This window comes from Agelaius tricolor, unplaced genomic scaffold (genome assembly GCF_023055355.1).
Source record: "Agelaius tricolor isolate 1412-34295 unplaced genomic scaffold, bAgeTri1.0.p SCAF_17, whole genome shotgun sequence".
Lineage (NCBI taxonomy): Eukaryota > Metazoa > Chordata > Aves > Passeriformes > Icteridae > Agelaius > Agelaius tricolor.
Genome location: NW_027269277.1, coordinates 14,806,203 through 14,821,705, shown reverse-complemented (window position 1 = coordinate 14,821,705; position 15,503 = coordinate 14,806,203). Strand labels below are relative to the sequence as shown.

Sequence of the window (15,503 nt, the reverse complement as noted above, 5' to 3'; positions counted from 1 at the left end):
GCTGCAAAAAAAAGGCAATGTATCTTTTCTTTGCACTAAAAATAAGTACATAAACAGCTAAATAAAAATCCCTCCAAATAGATGGTAAAGGACATATGACAAGATTAGTTTTTGGTTTTGCCAGAAAACAATTAATTACTTTCCTTTATTTGAAGGATAAACAAAATCTTTGATCAATTTTTTTCCTCTTGATTTTCCTGAACTCTCAAATTATCCTAAATACATACATATATATATTTATCAAAAGAGTGAAATAAAAAGTTGTATGTTACATGCAAATTTAAAAGCATCACAACCTTTGAGGATCTACCTTTACTTAGCTTTATAGTTTCTTCTACCCTTATTAAAAAAAACCTGTCACCCACCCTCACTCCCCCCATTACCTTGAAATACTCTTTTCTAATTTGTTTACTTCTCCTTCTTTCTTCATTCTGCCAGATTACTGGCTGTGTTTCTGGCCAGTGCTGCTCATCCACTGAATCCTTCTGGTTTTCCAGTGGCTGTAATAGTCAGAAATACTTTTATGTAAAATGCAAACATCCTTCTTGTGTATTAGCACAAATTATTATGAACTGCAATTGCTAATTGCTTGCCTGCCTCAATCTAGCTTTATGACTTGAAAGTTTAACAGTCTTAATGGTGATTCTGGTAGAAACCACTTATTTTTTCTGAATTCTAAAGTATATTTCACAGAAGAAAAAGAACCTATGAAATAATTCTTCAGAAAGTAACACTTTTCAGCATTGAGACTAATTTTGTAGGTAGGTTGGGAAACCACCAAAGGCTGCCAGAAATACACCAGTTTCAAGTGTGGTTAGCCACTAGCACATCTAATTTCTCACAGTGAATTCTCATCACACAGAGAAAGGATGGCTACAACAAGACAGTTGGAGCATTTGTTGGCTGTTTCTATCTAAAAGATTATACACCCCAACAAGCTGGAAATCCCTCTTTCAAAGTCCTGTATTATGCAATACATACTGAGGAGACAGCTAAAGTAGATTGATTCTTAAGCAATAAATATACATGACTGCTTACTTTATGAGAATTGAAAGTAGACAATCTGGATGGACTGCTTCTAAAGGGTACCACAACATTTCTGTTTCTTCTTACAACAATATGAGGGCATTTAAAGCAATTGGAGATAACTAACAGATTAAAAGAATAAGGTACTCTCTACAGTTTAACTGGAATTTTGCCATATCATGCAAGCTTCTCACTGAGGTATGGGAAATGAAATACTTCATACTTCAACCCATCTAGAAGCTGCATCTAAAAACCAAACTGAACATTGTGGTGAGGCAATACCTTTATATGGAAAGACATACTAAACCCAAGAAAGTAAAATTTATGCCTCACTAGTTTCAAGACCTTAAAGCTGGTACCACATGCTTTTAAAACAAAAGGCCTCTGTTACAAACAAGTCAAATTGAGGCATAAGATCTCCAAAGGGTTTACATTTTCCACCACAATTAAGACATCTTCAAGAATTATCTGTATAAGCAACCATACAAATGCACAAAGTTTTCTGCCACAGAGACAAAAATCAAGGAAACAACAACAACAAAATCACTCAGATATAAAGTCCCCACATTTACGTTTGAATATTTACCTGCCAGCTGTATGGGGACACTGAGGAATTCACTTCATTTGTTGAAACACTAAAAGGTAAGATGAAAGGCATTATGAAGCACACTACTTTTTTGTGTACTTTAAAACAAGTTACTTGAAAATAACAAAAAAGTGAACCCTTAAAAAGTGGCTTCTCCACAGCACTACAGTATTTTTTTGCCATCTGTATAAGATGTCACAATGTGGCTTCAAAGTATGACCACTTAACTAAAATCTGAAATCATATTTCACTCTCCTTTGAGATAGTTTGACAATGGGTCTTCCACACTACAGTACTTTATTCAGATAAAACTTCTTTTGAATTTTTTAGTTTGTTTTGGTTTTAAGTCTCAGAACTGCCTGTTTCATTAGCAAAAAAGGAAAAGGCAAATTTAATTCTTCCTAGATTACTCTCTAATAGAGAAGCCTAACAGAGGTGTACACTTGAAGAGGTGACAGCAGCTCACAGAGAAGCTGTGGTAAGTAAGCAAGGCCTGGAAGGTTCCAGGTAGCAGCTGCAGGAGGAGTCACACAAGCACAGGACGTGATGCAGGCAGCTCTGCAAAGCACAGGTGCCACTGAGAGGGGAGACAGCAAAGTGGGATGTGTCCCACTGAAGGAGCTGCACTGGGTCCAGATGCTCCCCTGAGGGGCAGCTGAACTGCACAGAGCCATTCCCACCCCACTGCCACCCAGCACCACCAGCTTCTTCCTCCCCACATGGGTCTGGACATCTCCCTATTCCCTGAAAGCAGGGCTTTGGGTATTTCTGATTATTGACGATTTCTGGGTTTGTTGTTGTTTGGTTTGTTTTTTGGTTATTTTTTGCTTTGTTTTGTGTGTGGGTGCTGTGCCTTTTTTCCTCATTTAAATTCAAAGAAAAAGCCTAAGCACAGCTCCTGCAGACAGTGCATTCCTCAGTAACACACCCTCCACAAACAATAAAGGTGCTGTGGGCTGAGCTCTCAGCAATGCCTTTCCAACAGCTCTTAAGAGCACAAAAGGATTGCCAAGGAGGAAAATTGGAAAATGCAGATGGCCAAGCACAGCTCCAGTGCCACCCTGTGTAACACAGGACAAGACATCTGCACAGCACCACCACCTGCAGGAGGAGCTACAACCTCCACACTGGAACTGGAGCTCTGAAACATAAATGAATTGCTGCCATAATCAGACTACAAATTTGTTCCTCTATGACATCTACTTTCCTAAATGCTCAGAAGAACAGATTTTATTTTTTTTTTTTGATCTGAAAGAAAGAAGCTCAAGAATAGATTACTCTTGTAGCTTCAATTTCATCATGAGCTTTTAAAAGCATTATGACAGAAGATGGCAGTAGTAACACAATGAACAAAAATGAAAGCAATAAAAGATTGAAAGCTGTGATATATTTAAGTATATCAATACCATTTTTCAGATTCCATTGCCTGCTTTGGCCTGTTCCTTGTGTTTACTGAAACTGAATGATTAAGAAGCCTAGGAAAAGAAAAAAAAGGTATTTGAAACAATTTTCTTAGAATATCTTACTTTCACTGCATCACATTTCCTGTAAATAAAAAAGTTTTGAACATTAAGCAGCACCTTCCATAAAACTGTGTGTGTATAAATATGAAATCCAAGCCCATTCCTGCTTCCTTTTGAATTAAGAGTATAATTTCCAGCTCTTGAAGTATTTCAAGTTCTGTATTTTAAGGAAGCAAAACTTGGTGATAACTCAAACCAAAATGAAGTCTCCTCTTATTTTTCTCCCTAAATAGGTACTATTTCAACTGATCTCACACCTGTGTAAAGTGATGCTGCTCTAAACACAAAAGACCCCACTGTTCCCTGAAATTAGAAGACAGATAGTCAACCTAAAGCAGACCAGCAAGGATAGAGACAGACTGAGCACAGAAAGTCAGTCAGGAGGGGCAGATGAGAAGGTGGCTGAGAAAGAAACATCACAAGTGCAAAGGAAATGAAGGTTAAAAGGTGAGGTGGAAAATTGAGAAACACAGGCTAAGAACTAAATGAAAATTTTAATGCAGAATTTAATGGAAATTCCATTCTTCTACAAGGTAAACAGCCAAAAAAGCCTGAACTTCCAGAGATTCAGAAAGGTGTTTTCATCTGGAGCAAACACATATCACATGTTTGTGTGTGCACAGAAAAATGATATGAGCTATTATGGATGCTTTAAGTGTTAAAAATAAAATTATCAGTAACACTTTAAATGTTTTCAAGTAAGCATCACCTTGAACTTAAGTGAAAAATTCTGAACTCTTGAAGGTAGCAATATTACACTTTGACACTGAGTTCATGTGCAGAAGTGTGATGGAAGTGTATTTATACAGAATTATATTGAGAACTAGAATGTATTAAGAATCAGATCACAACCATCTATTCCATGGAAGAAAGTCAAACAGTAGGCCCCTTTTTATATTCCTTTAGCATTGCATAGTGCAGCACAGCTATTTGCTTTAAATGACTGATGATTTTTCAATCAAACTTCCCTGATTACTGTGATAACTTTGAGCTCAGTAATCGCATTTGCAGCATAAACCTCTCATTGTGTGACCCTCACTTTAATGGGATTATGAGAAGTTAAGCCTGTAAACCTGTAAATGTCTGTAAAAGTTAAAGCCTGTAAAATTTAAGCCTGTAAATGTCTGCTGCACTCAGTCTGTAGCATCTGCCTCCTCTATTTTGTGTTCAGAAACTAAGTTTGGAGAGGGCATTCCAGGATTAATTTATACTACAGCCTGAAAAAAAATGTAACCAAAAAAAATATTCAGAGCATGGGTTATCAATCCAGAATATAAACATGCTTTTTAAAAATCATTATTTTTACAGAGAACCCCCATAGAAACTAAAACTTTGTCTTCAACTGAAAGCAATAAGAAATTCAGTGAGACTTTGCAGCAAACAACAATTACAAGTAAAGAAAAAAATAGACTCAGTTTGATGCAACACTTGCACCAAAACTGACATTCTAGTGTAAATGCAATGATTGTATATAATACAGACTATTTCTTTTTTATACTTATTATACTAAACACAACTATTCAAGCTAATTCTAACATATACAGATGTATACTTTTCAGCTGCTTTTCACCACTTCTGTGCAACATGTATATAATTAATGATTGAGTTCATCATAAACTATAATTATTTAAACAAAGTATATTCTTATACTTTCTAAAACAAAGCCAGTAATTTTTTGAAAGCTCCTGTTGAAAAACTGAGTAATATAGATGGGAAGTAACAGCAAGTTCAGGATCTGACATGTTGCAAGCCCAGCTATAGAAATCTCAATTTCCGGTGGAATAATGAACTTGAAAGCTTTTAACAAAAGAAAATAGTGAAGAAAATTAATCTGAATTTGCCAAATTGCAGACAATTGGCAAAATAATTTGTTCAGCTGAAAGGGGGTCAGGGGGAATCACTGCAGGCACATTAATTACTGTCTTCCAGGAAATACAATGCAAAGCAGAGTATGTAACATGAAAGTAGAAGTAGTTTGAGTTCAGAAGTTACACTCAAGTGTGGTGTTGATGGTCCAAAATTTCAGCAACTGTTGTCACTCATGCCATCACTCATTAAACCCAAATCTTTATTGTACAGGTCAATTATCAGGCCAAATACTGATGTCCTGACTGATTCATGAACTAAGAACTTGCATTGGATAACTGAGCTAGAACTGCAATTAATTTCCTACTTATCATCCTACAAATCACACCAATTCTGTGGTTACAGAGGTAGCACTCAAACTAATCCTCTGAAAAGGTACTAAAACTCACACAATTTTTAAAATCTAAATTACTCAGCATCACACATTTATATATTCTACTTCTATATTATGCAAGCACAGCATCTACTCCAAAGTGCTTGACCAGATAAGAGAGAAAGGCAATGGCAAGACCAACAAAGATATTGGAAAATATTTTATCAAGTTTCAGGATTTTAGGAGTAGAATCTCTTCTCAGCCACTTATACTGTCAGATTTTGTGCAAACATAACAATGATTAACAGACACAAATGAAGTGAAAATGGTAGTGTTATTTTAAGGTTAGCTATCTTCAAGTGTAGACAAGCAAGTACTACCTTGAATCTCTAAAGTGTAAAAAGACACAAGAAATCCTGTGCAGTGAGACAAAGATGATTTATTTTCAACTCATTCCAGAGCAGTCCACTGACTTCACATCTGGCTCTGCTTTGTGACTGAAGCTGTGCTCTTCTGGATTTAGACAGTTTTAGGAAATCACTGCTGCCAGGTAAGAACCCAGACTTTATTGTGATGCAAATTCAAACAGGCTCATTCAGAACCAATGAAAATTATTTAATCTAAATTACCCTACTGTCTTTTGAAAAAGACAAGGAGCATCCAGACTAAGTTACAGAGCTTCAATTTATAAGGCAATTAAGTCTGAAATCACTTCACTCAACACCTACGTGTTTGAGTATAGTCCAATTTTATGTTACTGCTGAGGTTTGTATATTGCAAATTCTTCCACCATGGGTCAAATGCAAAACAAATTATCTCTGAAAATCATCACTTTGAAACCAAAGTATCAAACAAACAACACAAAAACACCAACCAAACAAAACCCCAAAGAACTGAAAGCACCACATTGCATGAGGTACTGTATCTGAGGTTGTATACTTAAAGAAAAGCTTTTAGGTTTGGACTCCAAGTGCTCTTTGGAGAATTGCCTAATTAAATATTTTTCTCAATTAATATTTCATCCTAAAGAACAAAGAACGTATTGCAAACTGGTTTTGATAACAAAACCTCTTGGGCTAACTCAGCCAATCCCTTGAAGTCTGTGTTTGTTCAGGAAATGGCCAAGAGCATTTCTTTTGGCCACACTTTAACTCTTTATACCTTGATGCACGTCCTGCCGCCCTGGTCCTCTGGAAGAGCTTTTCACTGAATGAAGTTCTATAGCTCAGTGGCCTTCGTCTGAATTCACATTTCATGCACACCAAAGCCAAAGACGGAAGGAGGAAGCAGGATAGGTTGATGGGAGAGCACAGGGAAGTCATTAGCATAGCAAGCAAAAGGAGAGGAGACTGCATAATATTACAAAAACATACACTGAACAAACAGAAACGTGATTAGTAAGGAGTTATTTTGTGATGCTTAACTTCCCTGAGGATTCTGTTCACTGACTGACCATATTTTCCACAAATAGGCATAGAAGTATCTTCACTAAATGCTAAAAAACATTCTTATTTCCAGTTAAAAAACTTCATGGATTCAAAATCAAGGCTAAATTTTCTATTAGAGGAGATTTTGAGCTCATGTACCTAAAGATACATAAGCCAACTTTAAAATATAAATGCTAAACTAAGAAATAAAACTTAAGAACTACTAATATTGCACATCTGCATCATTAAAGACAAAGCAGAACAGTTAGCAAGACCACTGCATTAAGACACAACAACATATGATGAATAAAATTCAAGCTGCAGTTACTTCAGAAGAGGAGTGGCTTGGCATTTCAAATGATTAGATAACCAGGAAACACGTAATCAAACAAGAGCCTCATGCAACATAAAAACCATCCAACACACTCATTCTCTCTTCCTTCATAGGAGAAAATGATGCATTCTTGGCCTTATTTGCAATACTTCAGGTACTGAGAATACACTGGCATTAAGATTTCATTCCTATTTTTCCCCTCCCTGTGAACAACAAACAATTCTTGAATGCAGGGCTTGGAGTTGTAAATAAAACCCATTTTATCTTTCACACATGCACACTACTTTTACTGTATTTACCTAATATAAAATGCTGGTGAATTTTTAAGACCCTGCAATTCATAGTATTCTGAGATATATAACTGAGATCATAGGATCTCAGTTTCTCTGAGAGTTTTCACGTGTATTTCAACCATCTTAAAAGCAAAGCAGCAGAGTCTCATAATTACACAGCAATTTGAAAGAAAGGAACATAGTATTTTAGTAGGTATGAACGTGCATCCATTACTGTGGGATACTGAGTGAGTGTTATGAACTGTTTTAGTTAATGAACTACTAATAAATACAACTTTCACCTCTCAGAGGAGTTTACTCTAGAAGTACCTTAGAGCATTTGCCTGCTTGTTAAGGAACAGAACAGAAACTGTTCCTACACCAGCCTGGCCATTTCTATGTGACTCCAGCTATTCCTTCCTCTTCTTCATTTTACACAGTTGCTAACTTGTTCTATTATATTCTTTAATCTGCTGCTTGTTCCATGGCTCCTTTTCAAGAATTGTACTGCTGAGATGCCCATAAGGAAGTAGAGAAAGGCAGGCAGTTGAAATGATTTATTTTTATACATAGATATTGTCATTTGACAGAATAATATTAAAACAAATTTCCCCTTCAGTCCACAGGATATTGACTGAAGGAAGTGCAAGCTAAATTAGCTTGTATCTGAATAAAAATAACCAGTCACAAACAAACTGTAGGGAGGTTGTGTAATTCAGACAAGAAACACAGGACAGGTATCTTGACAGACTCTGTCACTTCACTCTTTAGCAGCTGGACAAAATTGTTCTCAAAATAAGGTGTCAAAAGTGTTTGGGTATAAGAGAGGTTAAAGAATAAATTAATTGTAACAGAAGTTATTTTAACTGATATGGTTATACCTGTGTTTTTGTTCTTGCTGCAACAACTGAGCTGCAATTTTTCTCAGGTCAGTCACTTCTTTGAGTTCATCATCATCTTCAGCCAGCAGCTGTTCTTTCTGAAGTCTGAAAAATTAAACATCAGTGACTTGCCTGGCTTCAGGGAAGCAAGACCTTGGCTCATTATGGCAGTAACTAAGCAGGGCTTCCTGTAAGCTCACTCTGTGTCCAAGAGGAACACTCTGTTCAATATGAGAATTCTTTCCTCCATATGCGAGGAGCTTAAAAAAACCCCACGATCACCCTTGCCACTACTAGTAAAACCAACTGAAAAAAGATGAAGATTTACCTTTTTTCATCTCCCCAGTCCTCATTTTGTTCTATTTTCTGGGATTTCTCAGGATGTTTTCCCCGTTCCTTCAACAAAATTGAAAAAAAAGTCAGAACTGAATTAAGGCAGAAAAAAAAGAAAAAAACCAAGGCTACTGAACAGTTTTTCTTTTGTCAGTCTCTGGTACCTTGACATAGGAGAGCAGGGAGCCAATCTGTGCATCTCCCTGCTCAGGAAGAGCTCCCTCCTCTGCGTTGGGATCAATGTAGTCAAACGCCTCTTGGTCTAGGGAGGATTTATGAAGAATAGGAAAGACATCAAAACAGTTCTCTTGATCAAATGTTATTCCTGAGAGAAATAAGTACTTATGAAAAATGTCAGATAAAGATAAAACATAGAATTTGTGCCTTCCTAAGCTAGAAATATTTTTTTTCCTTTCTCTAAAGCCTTTTCTGCTTATGATTATTACATTGTTTCCTGAACTGCTGAAAATACAATATCAACACATGATCCTGTCATTTTGTGACAATTTCTTACATTAGATTACCTAAGCAAAGTATCTCTGCTACCCAAAACAAGAAATGCACAAGTGGTATTACCTTTCTGTGGATCCAGTTTATTTCCCACTACATGATTGTCATTCCTTAATGTCTGTTCCCTTGTTGATTCTGACACCTGGGAGTGAAGGCTGATTGTATCATCATCAGATGGCTGCAAGGACACTCACATTTAGTGCAGAACTGACATAGAAATGGTATTATTATATGATTTCCTACATTCCCACCATATCATATTAATTAGAATCAACCTCAACCAGAAAAGTTAAAGAAATATATAAATAATTTGTGTCTGATATGGCAGTCTAAGGGTTTAAACTCAACTGTACACATACTGAAAGAATATTAAATGCAACTTACTGAGGTACTTCTCAAGTGATATAAAATACAAAGGAAAAGTTCTAGAAAAATCAGAAATTACAAATTCAACAGTGAAAAATACTCACTTCTGTAGTGGACAATCTTTTATCCCCATTATCACTTCCAATGCCAGAGTCTGGTCCATGGTTTTTATTGGGATAAAAGTCTTCCATACTACATTAAGAAAAATAACACACAAAATACCCACACAAGAATGAAAGAAACAGTAGTTTTACTTTCCATACGAAAATAAACATCTTTTTCAAAATATGTTCTCTATACTCAAAAACCCATTACTCACCTGTCTGTGAGTGGCTGGGAGGGGATTCGTTTGCCTAATGATGGAAGATCCAAGGAATCTGGTTTTTTATCTATTCTGAGGCACGCCTGGATACTGAGGAATTTAAATATATGCACTTTGCCCTTTAAACATATCTGTTGGGAAACACAGGAACAAAAAGAAGTCTTAATTATACAGCATGTGTGCTGAGAATACACCCCAAAAAGTATCTGCAGCACTGCATTTACAGCCACAACACCCCAAAAGGAGAACCACAAGAAATACAGCTAAAAAAGAGAAAAGCTGATTGGTCTAACTTAGAACAGCTTCCTCTAAAATCCTAATGTAAATTTCTGTACTTGTGTGCTTTAATACTAACCTGTGCTGGTGGTATCTGCATTGGATTGTTATCCAAAACTATCACTTGTAAGTGACGTAACTTTCTGTAACAAATGGGAATTTCTGTAATTTTATTACAAGAAAAATCCAGCTTTACCAAGGGAAGGTCTCCTAATTCTGCATTCAGGGAAAAAAAGCAAACAAAAAAAAGAATCAGTTATCTTCTTAACACTTTGCCTAATTTGCCTACATCAATGGAAAGAAGATGAGTAGCTCACCATCTGGCAACATATGGAGATTATTTCTTCTTATGTTCAATTCTCTAAGTGACTGCAATTTTCCTATTTGCTGGGGAAGAACTTGAAGTTCATTACAGCTAATATCCTAAGAAAGATATAATTAATAAATCAACTGAACATCCTAAATGAAATTACACAGAGGAATACTGTGATCAAAAGTATTAGCAAGCATACTATTAAAAGAAAAGAAATCCAACAAGCTATCTTGGATTTTTGATGGAGAAGATGTACCAAACAGATCTTGCTGGATTTTAAAATGCTGAGTGATTCCAGAAATTCAATTCAAGAAGTTAAATCAATGAATGATGAAATACTGGCTTTGAAATGAATACTGTAGCCTAGGAATTAGGAGCTCCTGGTGCAGTTCCCAGATCTGTCAAAAACTTGTGCTATTGCTGGCAATTGACTGGCATTCTGCTCCTCCTCTAAAAATTCTTTTTCCTTAATAAATCTTGAACCAACCCATGAAACTAAAAAGAGCAGGCAATAGCAGTAGCAGGCTCACCAGCTTTTTGGATACAAGCACTAGAGGGTGACAAAGCTGCATCAAGTGAACATAGACTACAGCTATTTCTGACACTAATTTAGTATTAATTTATGTAGACCAGAGTGATTGAACAATCACAGAGTCTTTCCAGCCTTCTTATGCTCTAAATAGGTATATCACAGGTCCTGGAATGAAACTCTCTACTATATCCTTAATCACCATCAAGCATGCATTTTGGGTTTCACAGCCTTAAAAAAATAAACCAAAAATATCAATAAAACACAGTAAATGAAATGTTGTAATTCTATATTTAAAATATATTAATAATTTATTGTACTGAATATATAGTGAATATATGATATATATAGATATATATATATAGTTCTTATAAATATATATATAGTGCTTTTAAGTGTACTGACTACAAAGATTCACAGTTGTACTTACCAACTCCATTAGATCTCTCAACTTTCCAATTTCTTCTGGAATGGAGACCAGCTTGTTATTACTGACAACCAGAACTTTCAGTGGAAGATCAAACAGGTATTTTGGCAATGTTGACAAAAGATTTCGACTTGAAAGCAAGAAAAAGGGACAAGAAAGGCTGAATTATAAGTGAACAATACAGAGAAGTTATTTATGTAGATATGCATTAAGTCTCTTTTTATGTTGCATTTTGGGCAGATATGCCAGGCTTTTTTGGTTGAAGGCATGAGAAGCAAAAATATGCAAGTAAACTTTTTTTGAACTGACTATAAAGATGTGGCAATGAAGCAATCATTCATGTCACTTACACAGATTTCCTCTGGTTTTTTCAGGTTTTTGGGTTTTTAGGAGCTGCTTGCTTTACTATGAAATGACAATACATTTCTTCCACCATCTGAAGCCCAAATTAGAATGTGGTTTTCTGCTGTAACAAAGCCCCTGAGCTAGGAAGGCAGGATTTTAGCCTGTTCTCCAATGCTACATCCCACACGTTCCTGCACTGCAAATCAGCCCTTGGACAGGAGCACAGAGATGAGAACAAAGCACAGTTTGGCAAAGGATCATCAGGAGAGCTGACTCTTGAAAGAAGAGTTAGAATACACAGCATTTCTGTGTAAAGAAGTGTATTCAGAACCTCCAACACCATCAAAAGAGAAATGGCTTCCTGCTGAAGAAAGTTAGGCCTATTTCTTTCAGAACATAGTGTGGTTTTGTATCATATTCATCCTCTTGAAAGTTGTGACTTTCTTATGAATTCATACTGTAAGAACTGATATTTGCAGATTTTGAGACACAGTAGGTTCTGGGGATTTAAATAGCTCTTAACTGAGAAAACTGGTTTGGATTTGATGCAGCTAATAGCAGAAACAAGGAGTATAGTGGAAAACAGGGTCAGGAGAGTTTTCTAGATTCCCTCACCTTCCAGAGCTCATATCCATCTTCTGTTCTAGTGAGAAAATCCAACCATATGTTTTCCAAGTTTAAAAAGAGCAGTACAGCAGTGGATGTAACTAATGTGCAAAATGAGCAGGACTTTCTGGCCAGAGCAATTTAGCCTCTTGATAGCAGCAAATTTCTACAGCTGTGATTCCTGAACACTGTCTGTCTACATAGCATCAGAAACAAAGAAAACTCTGCAAAAACAATGACCTGATGAAGCAAAATGCCAAGTCTCTGAGGAGATATGTTAAATAAAGACCAAAACCAACCACCATTACTCACCTAATGTTAAGGTAGGTAAGCATTTGCAGGTTTTTAATAGATTCTGGAATGGATTTGATGCAGTTGTGATACAAATTTAAAGTTTCCAGTGGTGCAAACAGCCAGACATCAGGAGGAATTTCAGTAAATCTGTTCTTTGAAAGATCTAGAAGCAAACAGAAAAAAAAATTTCCTTTTTTAGTCAAGACTTTCCCTGCACTAAGAGGAGATAAAAGTACCCACTGTTATTCTTGTCATGCTCCTAAAAATTAAGGTGTTGCAAGAAGTGTAAAATAATTCAGTTTTACCAGATGCTACCGCATATAATTAATACACAAAAGAGCCTTAAAATACTGAAAGATTATTGCTCAATATGCAATTACAACAGAAAGTAGAAGAGTGACAGGAATTCAAAAATACATTTCCTACTACACAGTTACAGTTACAATGACACTGAATATCAATTATGGTTGTCCCTCTTCTATCAAGTCTTTGTTCTGTGCAATTCTTGGGTTTCTTCCCCTACAACTCTAGGCACAACAGTAAATCAAGGCAAAAATTCAAAGTTATTTCTCCTGTTTGACAGCCACATTAGAATCCAATGTCACTGTACAATGTATCTGCAATGCTAACACCAAGTTCCCCAAGCATCCTTACACAGTAACTGACATTCTCCAGCTACACATTTGTAACTTCACTGAAAAGAGGATAAAGTTGCATAAACCAATGCCACAGGTATTAATATATAAAAGTCAAGATGCAATTTAACCTGGCCTAAAAGCAGAAAGAGGAGAGATCTTTGACCATGGAAACACAATTCTTGAGCTATAGTTATTCTGACAATGCATGACAGCATTATGCAAATCTGCATGCAGGAGTTATGACAAAACAGAGCATTACCAAAATGCACAGCACCTCTGACTACATGAAACCTTGGAAAGAACCAGAAAATACAAATGAAATGTGACCCAAGAATCCTGGGAATTCTCAGCTAAGCTACAAAACCTGTGCAATCAAAACTCCACCAAACTACCTTGGAAGAAAGAGATATTGACTTGAGAACAACTGCCTGGTCTTCTGAAAGGAACTCTGGCTGCCAACCCAAGACATTTCAAAAGGATGTGGTTTCTCAGAAATGCTGAACAAACTCTTTTAACAGAGAAGTAATACAGATCCCTTGCTATTTCAGGCTTTAGTTCTCAGTTTTGAACACTCACATGGAATTACTGTTTCTGCTTAGCTCCCATCACATTATCACTGGAACGGACAGTTCTGCAAAAAGGCTAGAAAAGGGTTGGAAAATTGGCTCCAAGTCATTGTCAGGGTCAAAGAGAGCTCAACAACCTGAAGTTTAACTGGCACACCAGCTATGAGCAGCATTTCTCAGGGCCAGCACTGGAATCAATATTGCCTAGCTTCTTCCTCAGCAGCCTGGCAAACAGAGGCTGTGGACAGAATGCAGGACACCAGGGTGTGCAGAGGGAATGGCCCCCACAGTGTGCTGCAGGTGACCAGCAAAGAAAATGGACAGGGACCATGAAACACCATCCTCCTGGGGAGTGATTCTTGGCAGTAGCTTTAACTCTACCTCTTAAGTCTAGAATATGTGAAATTTTGTGTGCTATCTGGCCGTCATTCCATTATTTCTAAAAAACAGTCTCAAGCTTAAGCATCACAAAGTCTTCCTAAAAATTATAGTATCCACTGCTGATGCAGAATTCTGCCAACTCTACCTGCAAGAGGCAGAAAAATATGTTCCTAGGTTGAAGGAGCAGCATTCCTAATGAACTGTGAGAAAAATGGAATGAAGTTAACTACAACTGAACATCTCAACAAAACCTAAAAAGCTTATTAAAAAAATTAGCATGCTTGAGAAAGTTTTCACAACCAGTGAAGTTCATTTTCTCTTTTCCACTACATCAGTTTTCAAAATGTTACAGAAAAATGACAGCTTTCACACAAAAGTTTTCTGCAAAACCTTTCTTAAACAAATGCTCTCCTGTTCTAATATTCAGCAGAGTGCAACACCTGCATGCACAAGAGATGCCCACAGATTTATTGCTGGCCCAGTTCTACAACCTCCAGCACATACTGAAGTCTTTAATATAACCCCATTGTGAAAAAGACCCCCAAAAACCAGCTTTAAGCCTCTTCCTGATCTGGCTTTATCAGCAGCTGGAAAGGTGACTGAAGGCTGGTACCAAGATCAGTGCACAAAACAAGAGACAGAATCCCACCCTACTGCCACTGTCCCAGGAGCAGCGCTGTAGGCCTGAACAAGAAGGCTCAAGGGCACCACAAAAATTTTGCTGCTGTATTTGCTTCCAGCCACACCTCAACCACACATCTTGGAAAGTCCCAGGTCAAAACAGCTTTGCTCTTTCTTCTGCAGAAATAAAATCTAGAAGCAAGAGCAGACAAGAAGCAGAGGATGCAGCAAGTCTCTGCTCTGGATGAGTGGAGCAGGGGTGTCACAGCCCACAGGAGACACAAACCAGCTGTGGTTTCCAGCCTGGCTGACACAAATCACAGCAGCACTGGAGCCCCTCAGTGTGCACAGAACTTACACAGCTGCACATCAAAATACATACCAAGGGCACTGTATTTGTGTATTACTGTAGAAAGTGCTTCTCTGGAAACAATGCCTTTGAAGACACTGTGGGGCAAGGATTGCACTTTCTTATTATGAAACCCAGAAATCCTATTAGAATAGGAAATGACACCCACTATCTCTCAACAATAAAATAAAAAAGATAAATAAAGAGCTGGGAGATAGCATGACTTTTATTCCAAGCAATTTTGCACTCCATCATTGCAAAACAGCATTAGAATAGCCCCAGGGGTTGGTCCAGATTTTTATGAAGAGAAAGATTTGACTATCTACAGTTTTCCACAATATTCTCATATTGAATGCACTTGCAGCTTTTTAAAATCAAGTAAAGCTATTTTTCTCCAAA

The 15,503-nt window shown here is 37.0% G+C and overlaps 1 protein-coding gene across 10 annotated transcripts in view; it reads right to left on the bottom strand.

Moving 5' to 3' along the window:
- Nucleotides 1–15,503, bottom strand: part of LOC139597327 (leucine-rich repeat and calponin homology domain-containing protein 2-like) — a 39,656-nt gene that overhangs the window by 13,606 nt on the left and 10,547 nt on the right. For 3 of the 10 annotated variants that reach the window (XM_071442554.1, XM_071442549.1, XM_071442545.1), the window contains exons 2-15: nt 12,568–12,712; nt 11,308–11,434; nt 10,353–10,458; nt 10,115–10,251; nt 9,757–9,890; nt 9,542–9,629; nt 9,138–9,249; nt 8,726–8,886; nt 8,557–8,624; nt 8,229–8,333; nt 6,476–6,553; nt 3,019–3,087; nt 1,613–1,661; nt 384–500 (exon numbers count right to left, since the gene is read on the bottom strand). In XM_071442554.1, coding sequence (XP_071298655.1) covers nt 384–500; nt 1,613–1,661; nt 3,019–3,087; nt 6,476–6,553; nt 8,229–8,333; nt 8,557–8,624; nt 8,726–8,886; nt 9,138–9,249; nt 9,542–9,629; nt 9,757–9,890; nt 10,115–10,251; nt 10,353–10,458; nt 11,308–11,434; nt 12,568–12,712 — 1,496 coding nt within the window. The remainder of the gene's footprint in view (nt 1–383; nt 501–1,612; nt 1,662–3,018; nt 3,088–6,475; nt 6,554–8,228; nt 8,334–8,556; nt 8,625–8,725; nt 8,887–9,137; nt 9,250–9,541; nt 9,630–9,756; nt 9,891–10,114; nt 10,252–10,352; nt 10,459–11,307; nt 11,435–12,567; nt 12,713–15,503) is intronic. The other 7 variants (XM_071442550.1, XM_071442552.1, XM_071442546.1 and 4 more) reach the window with 6 other exon arrangements.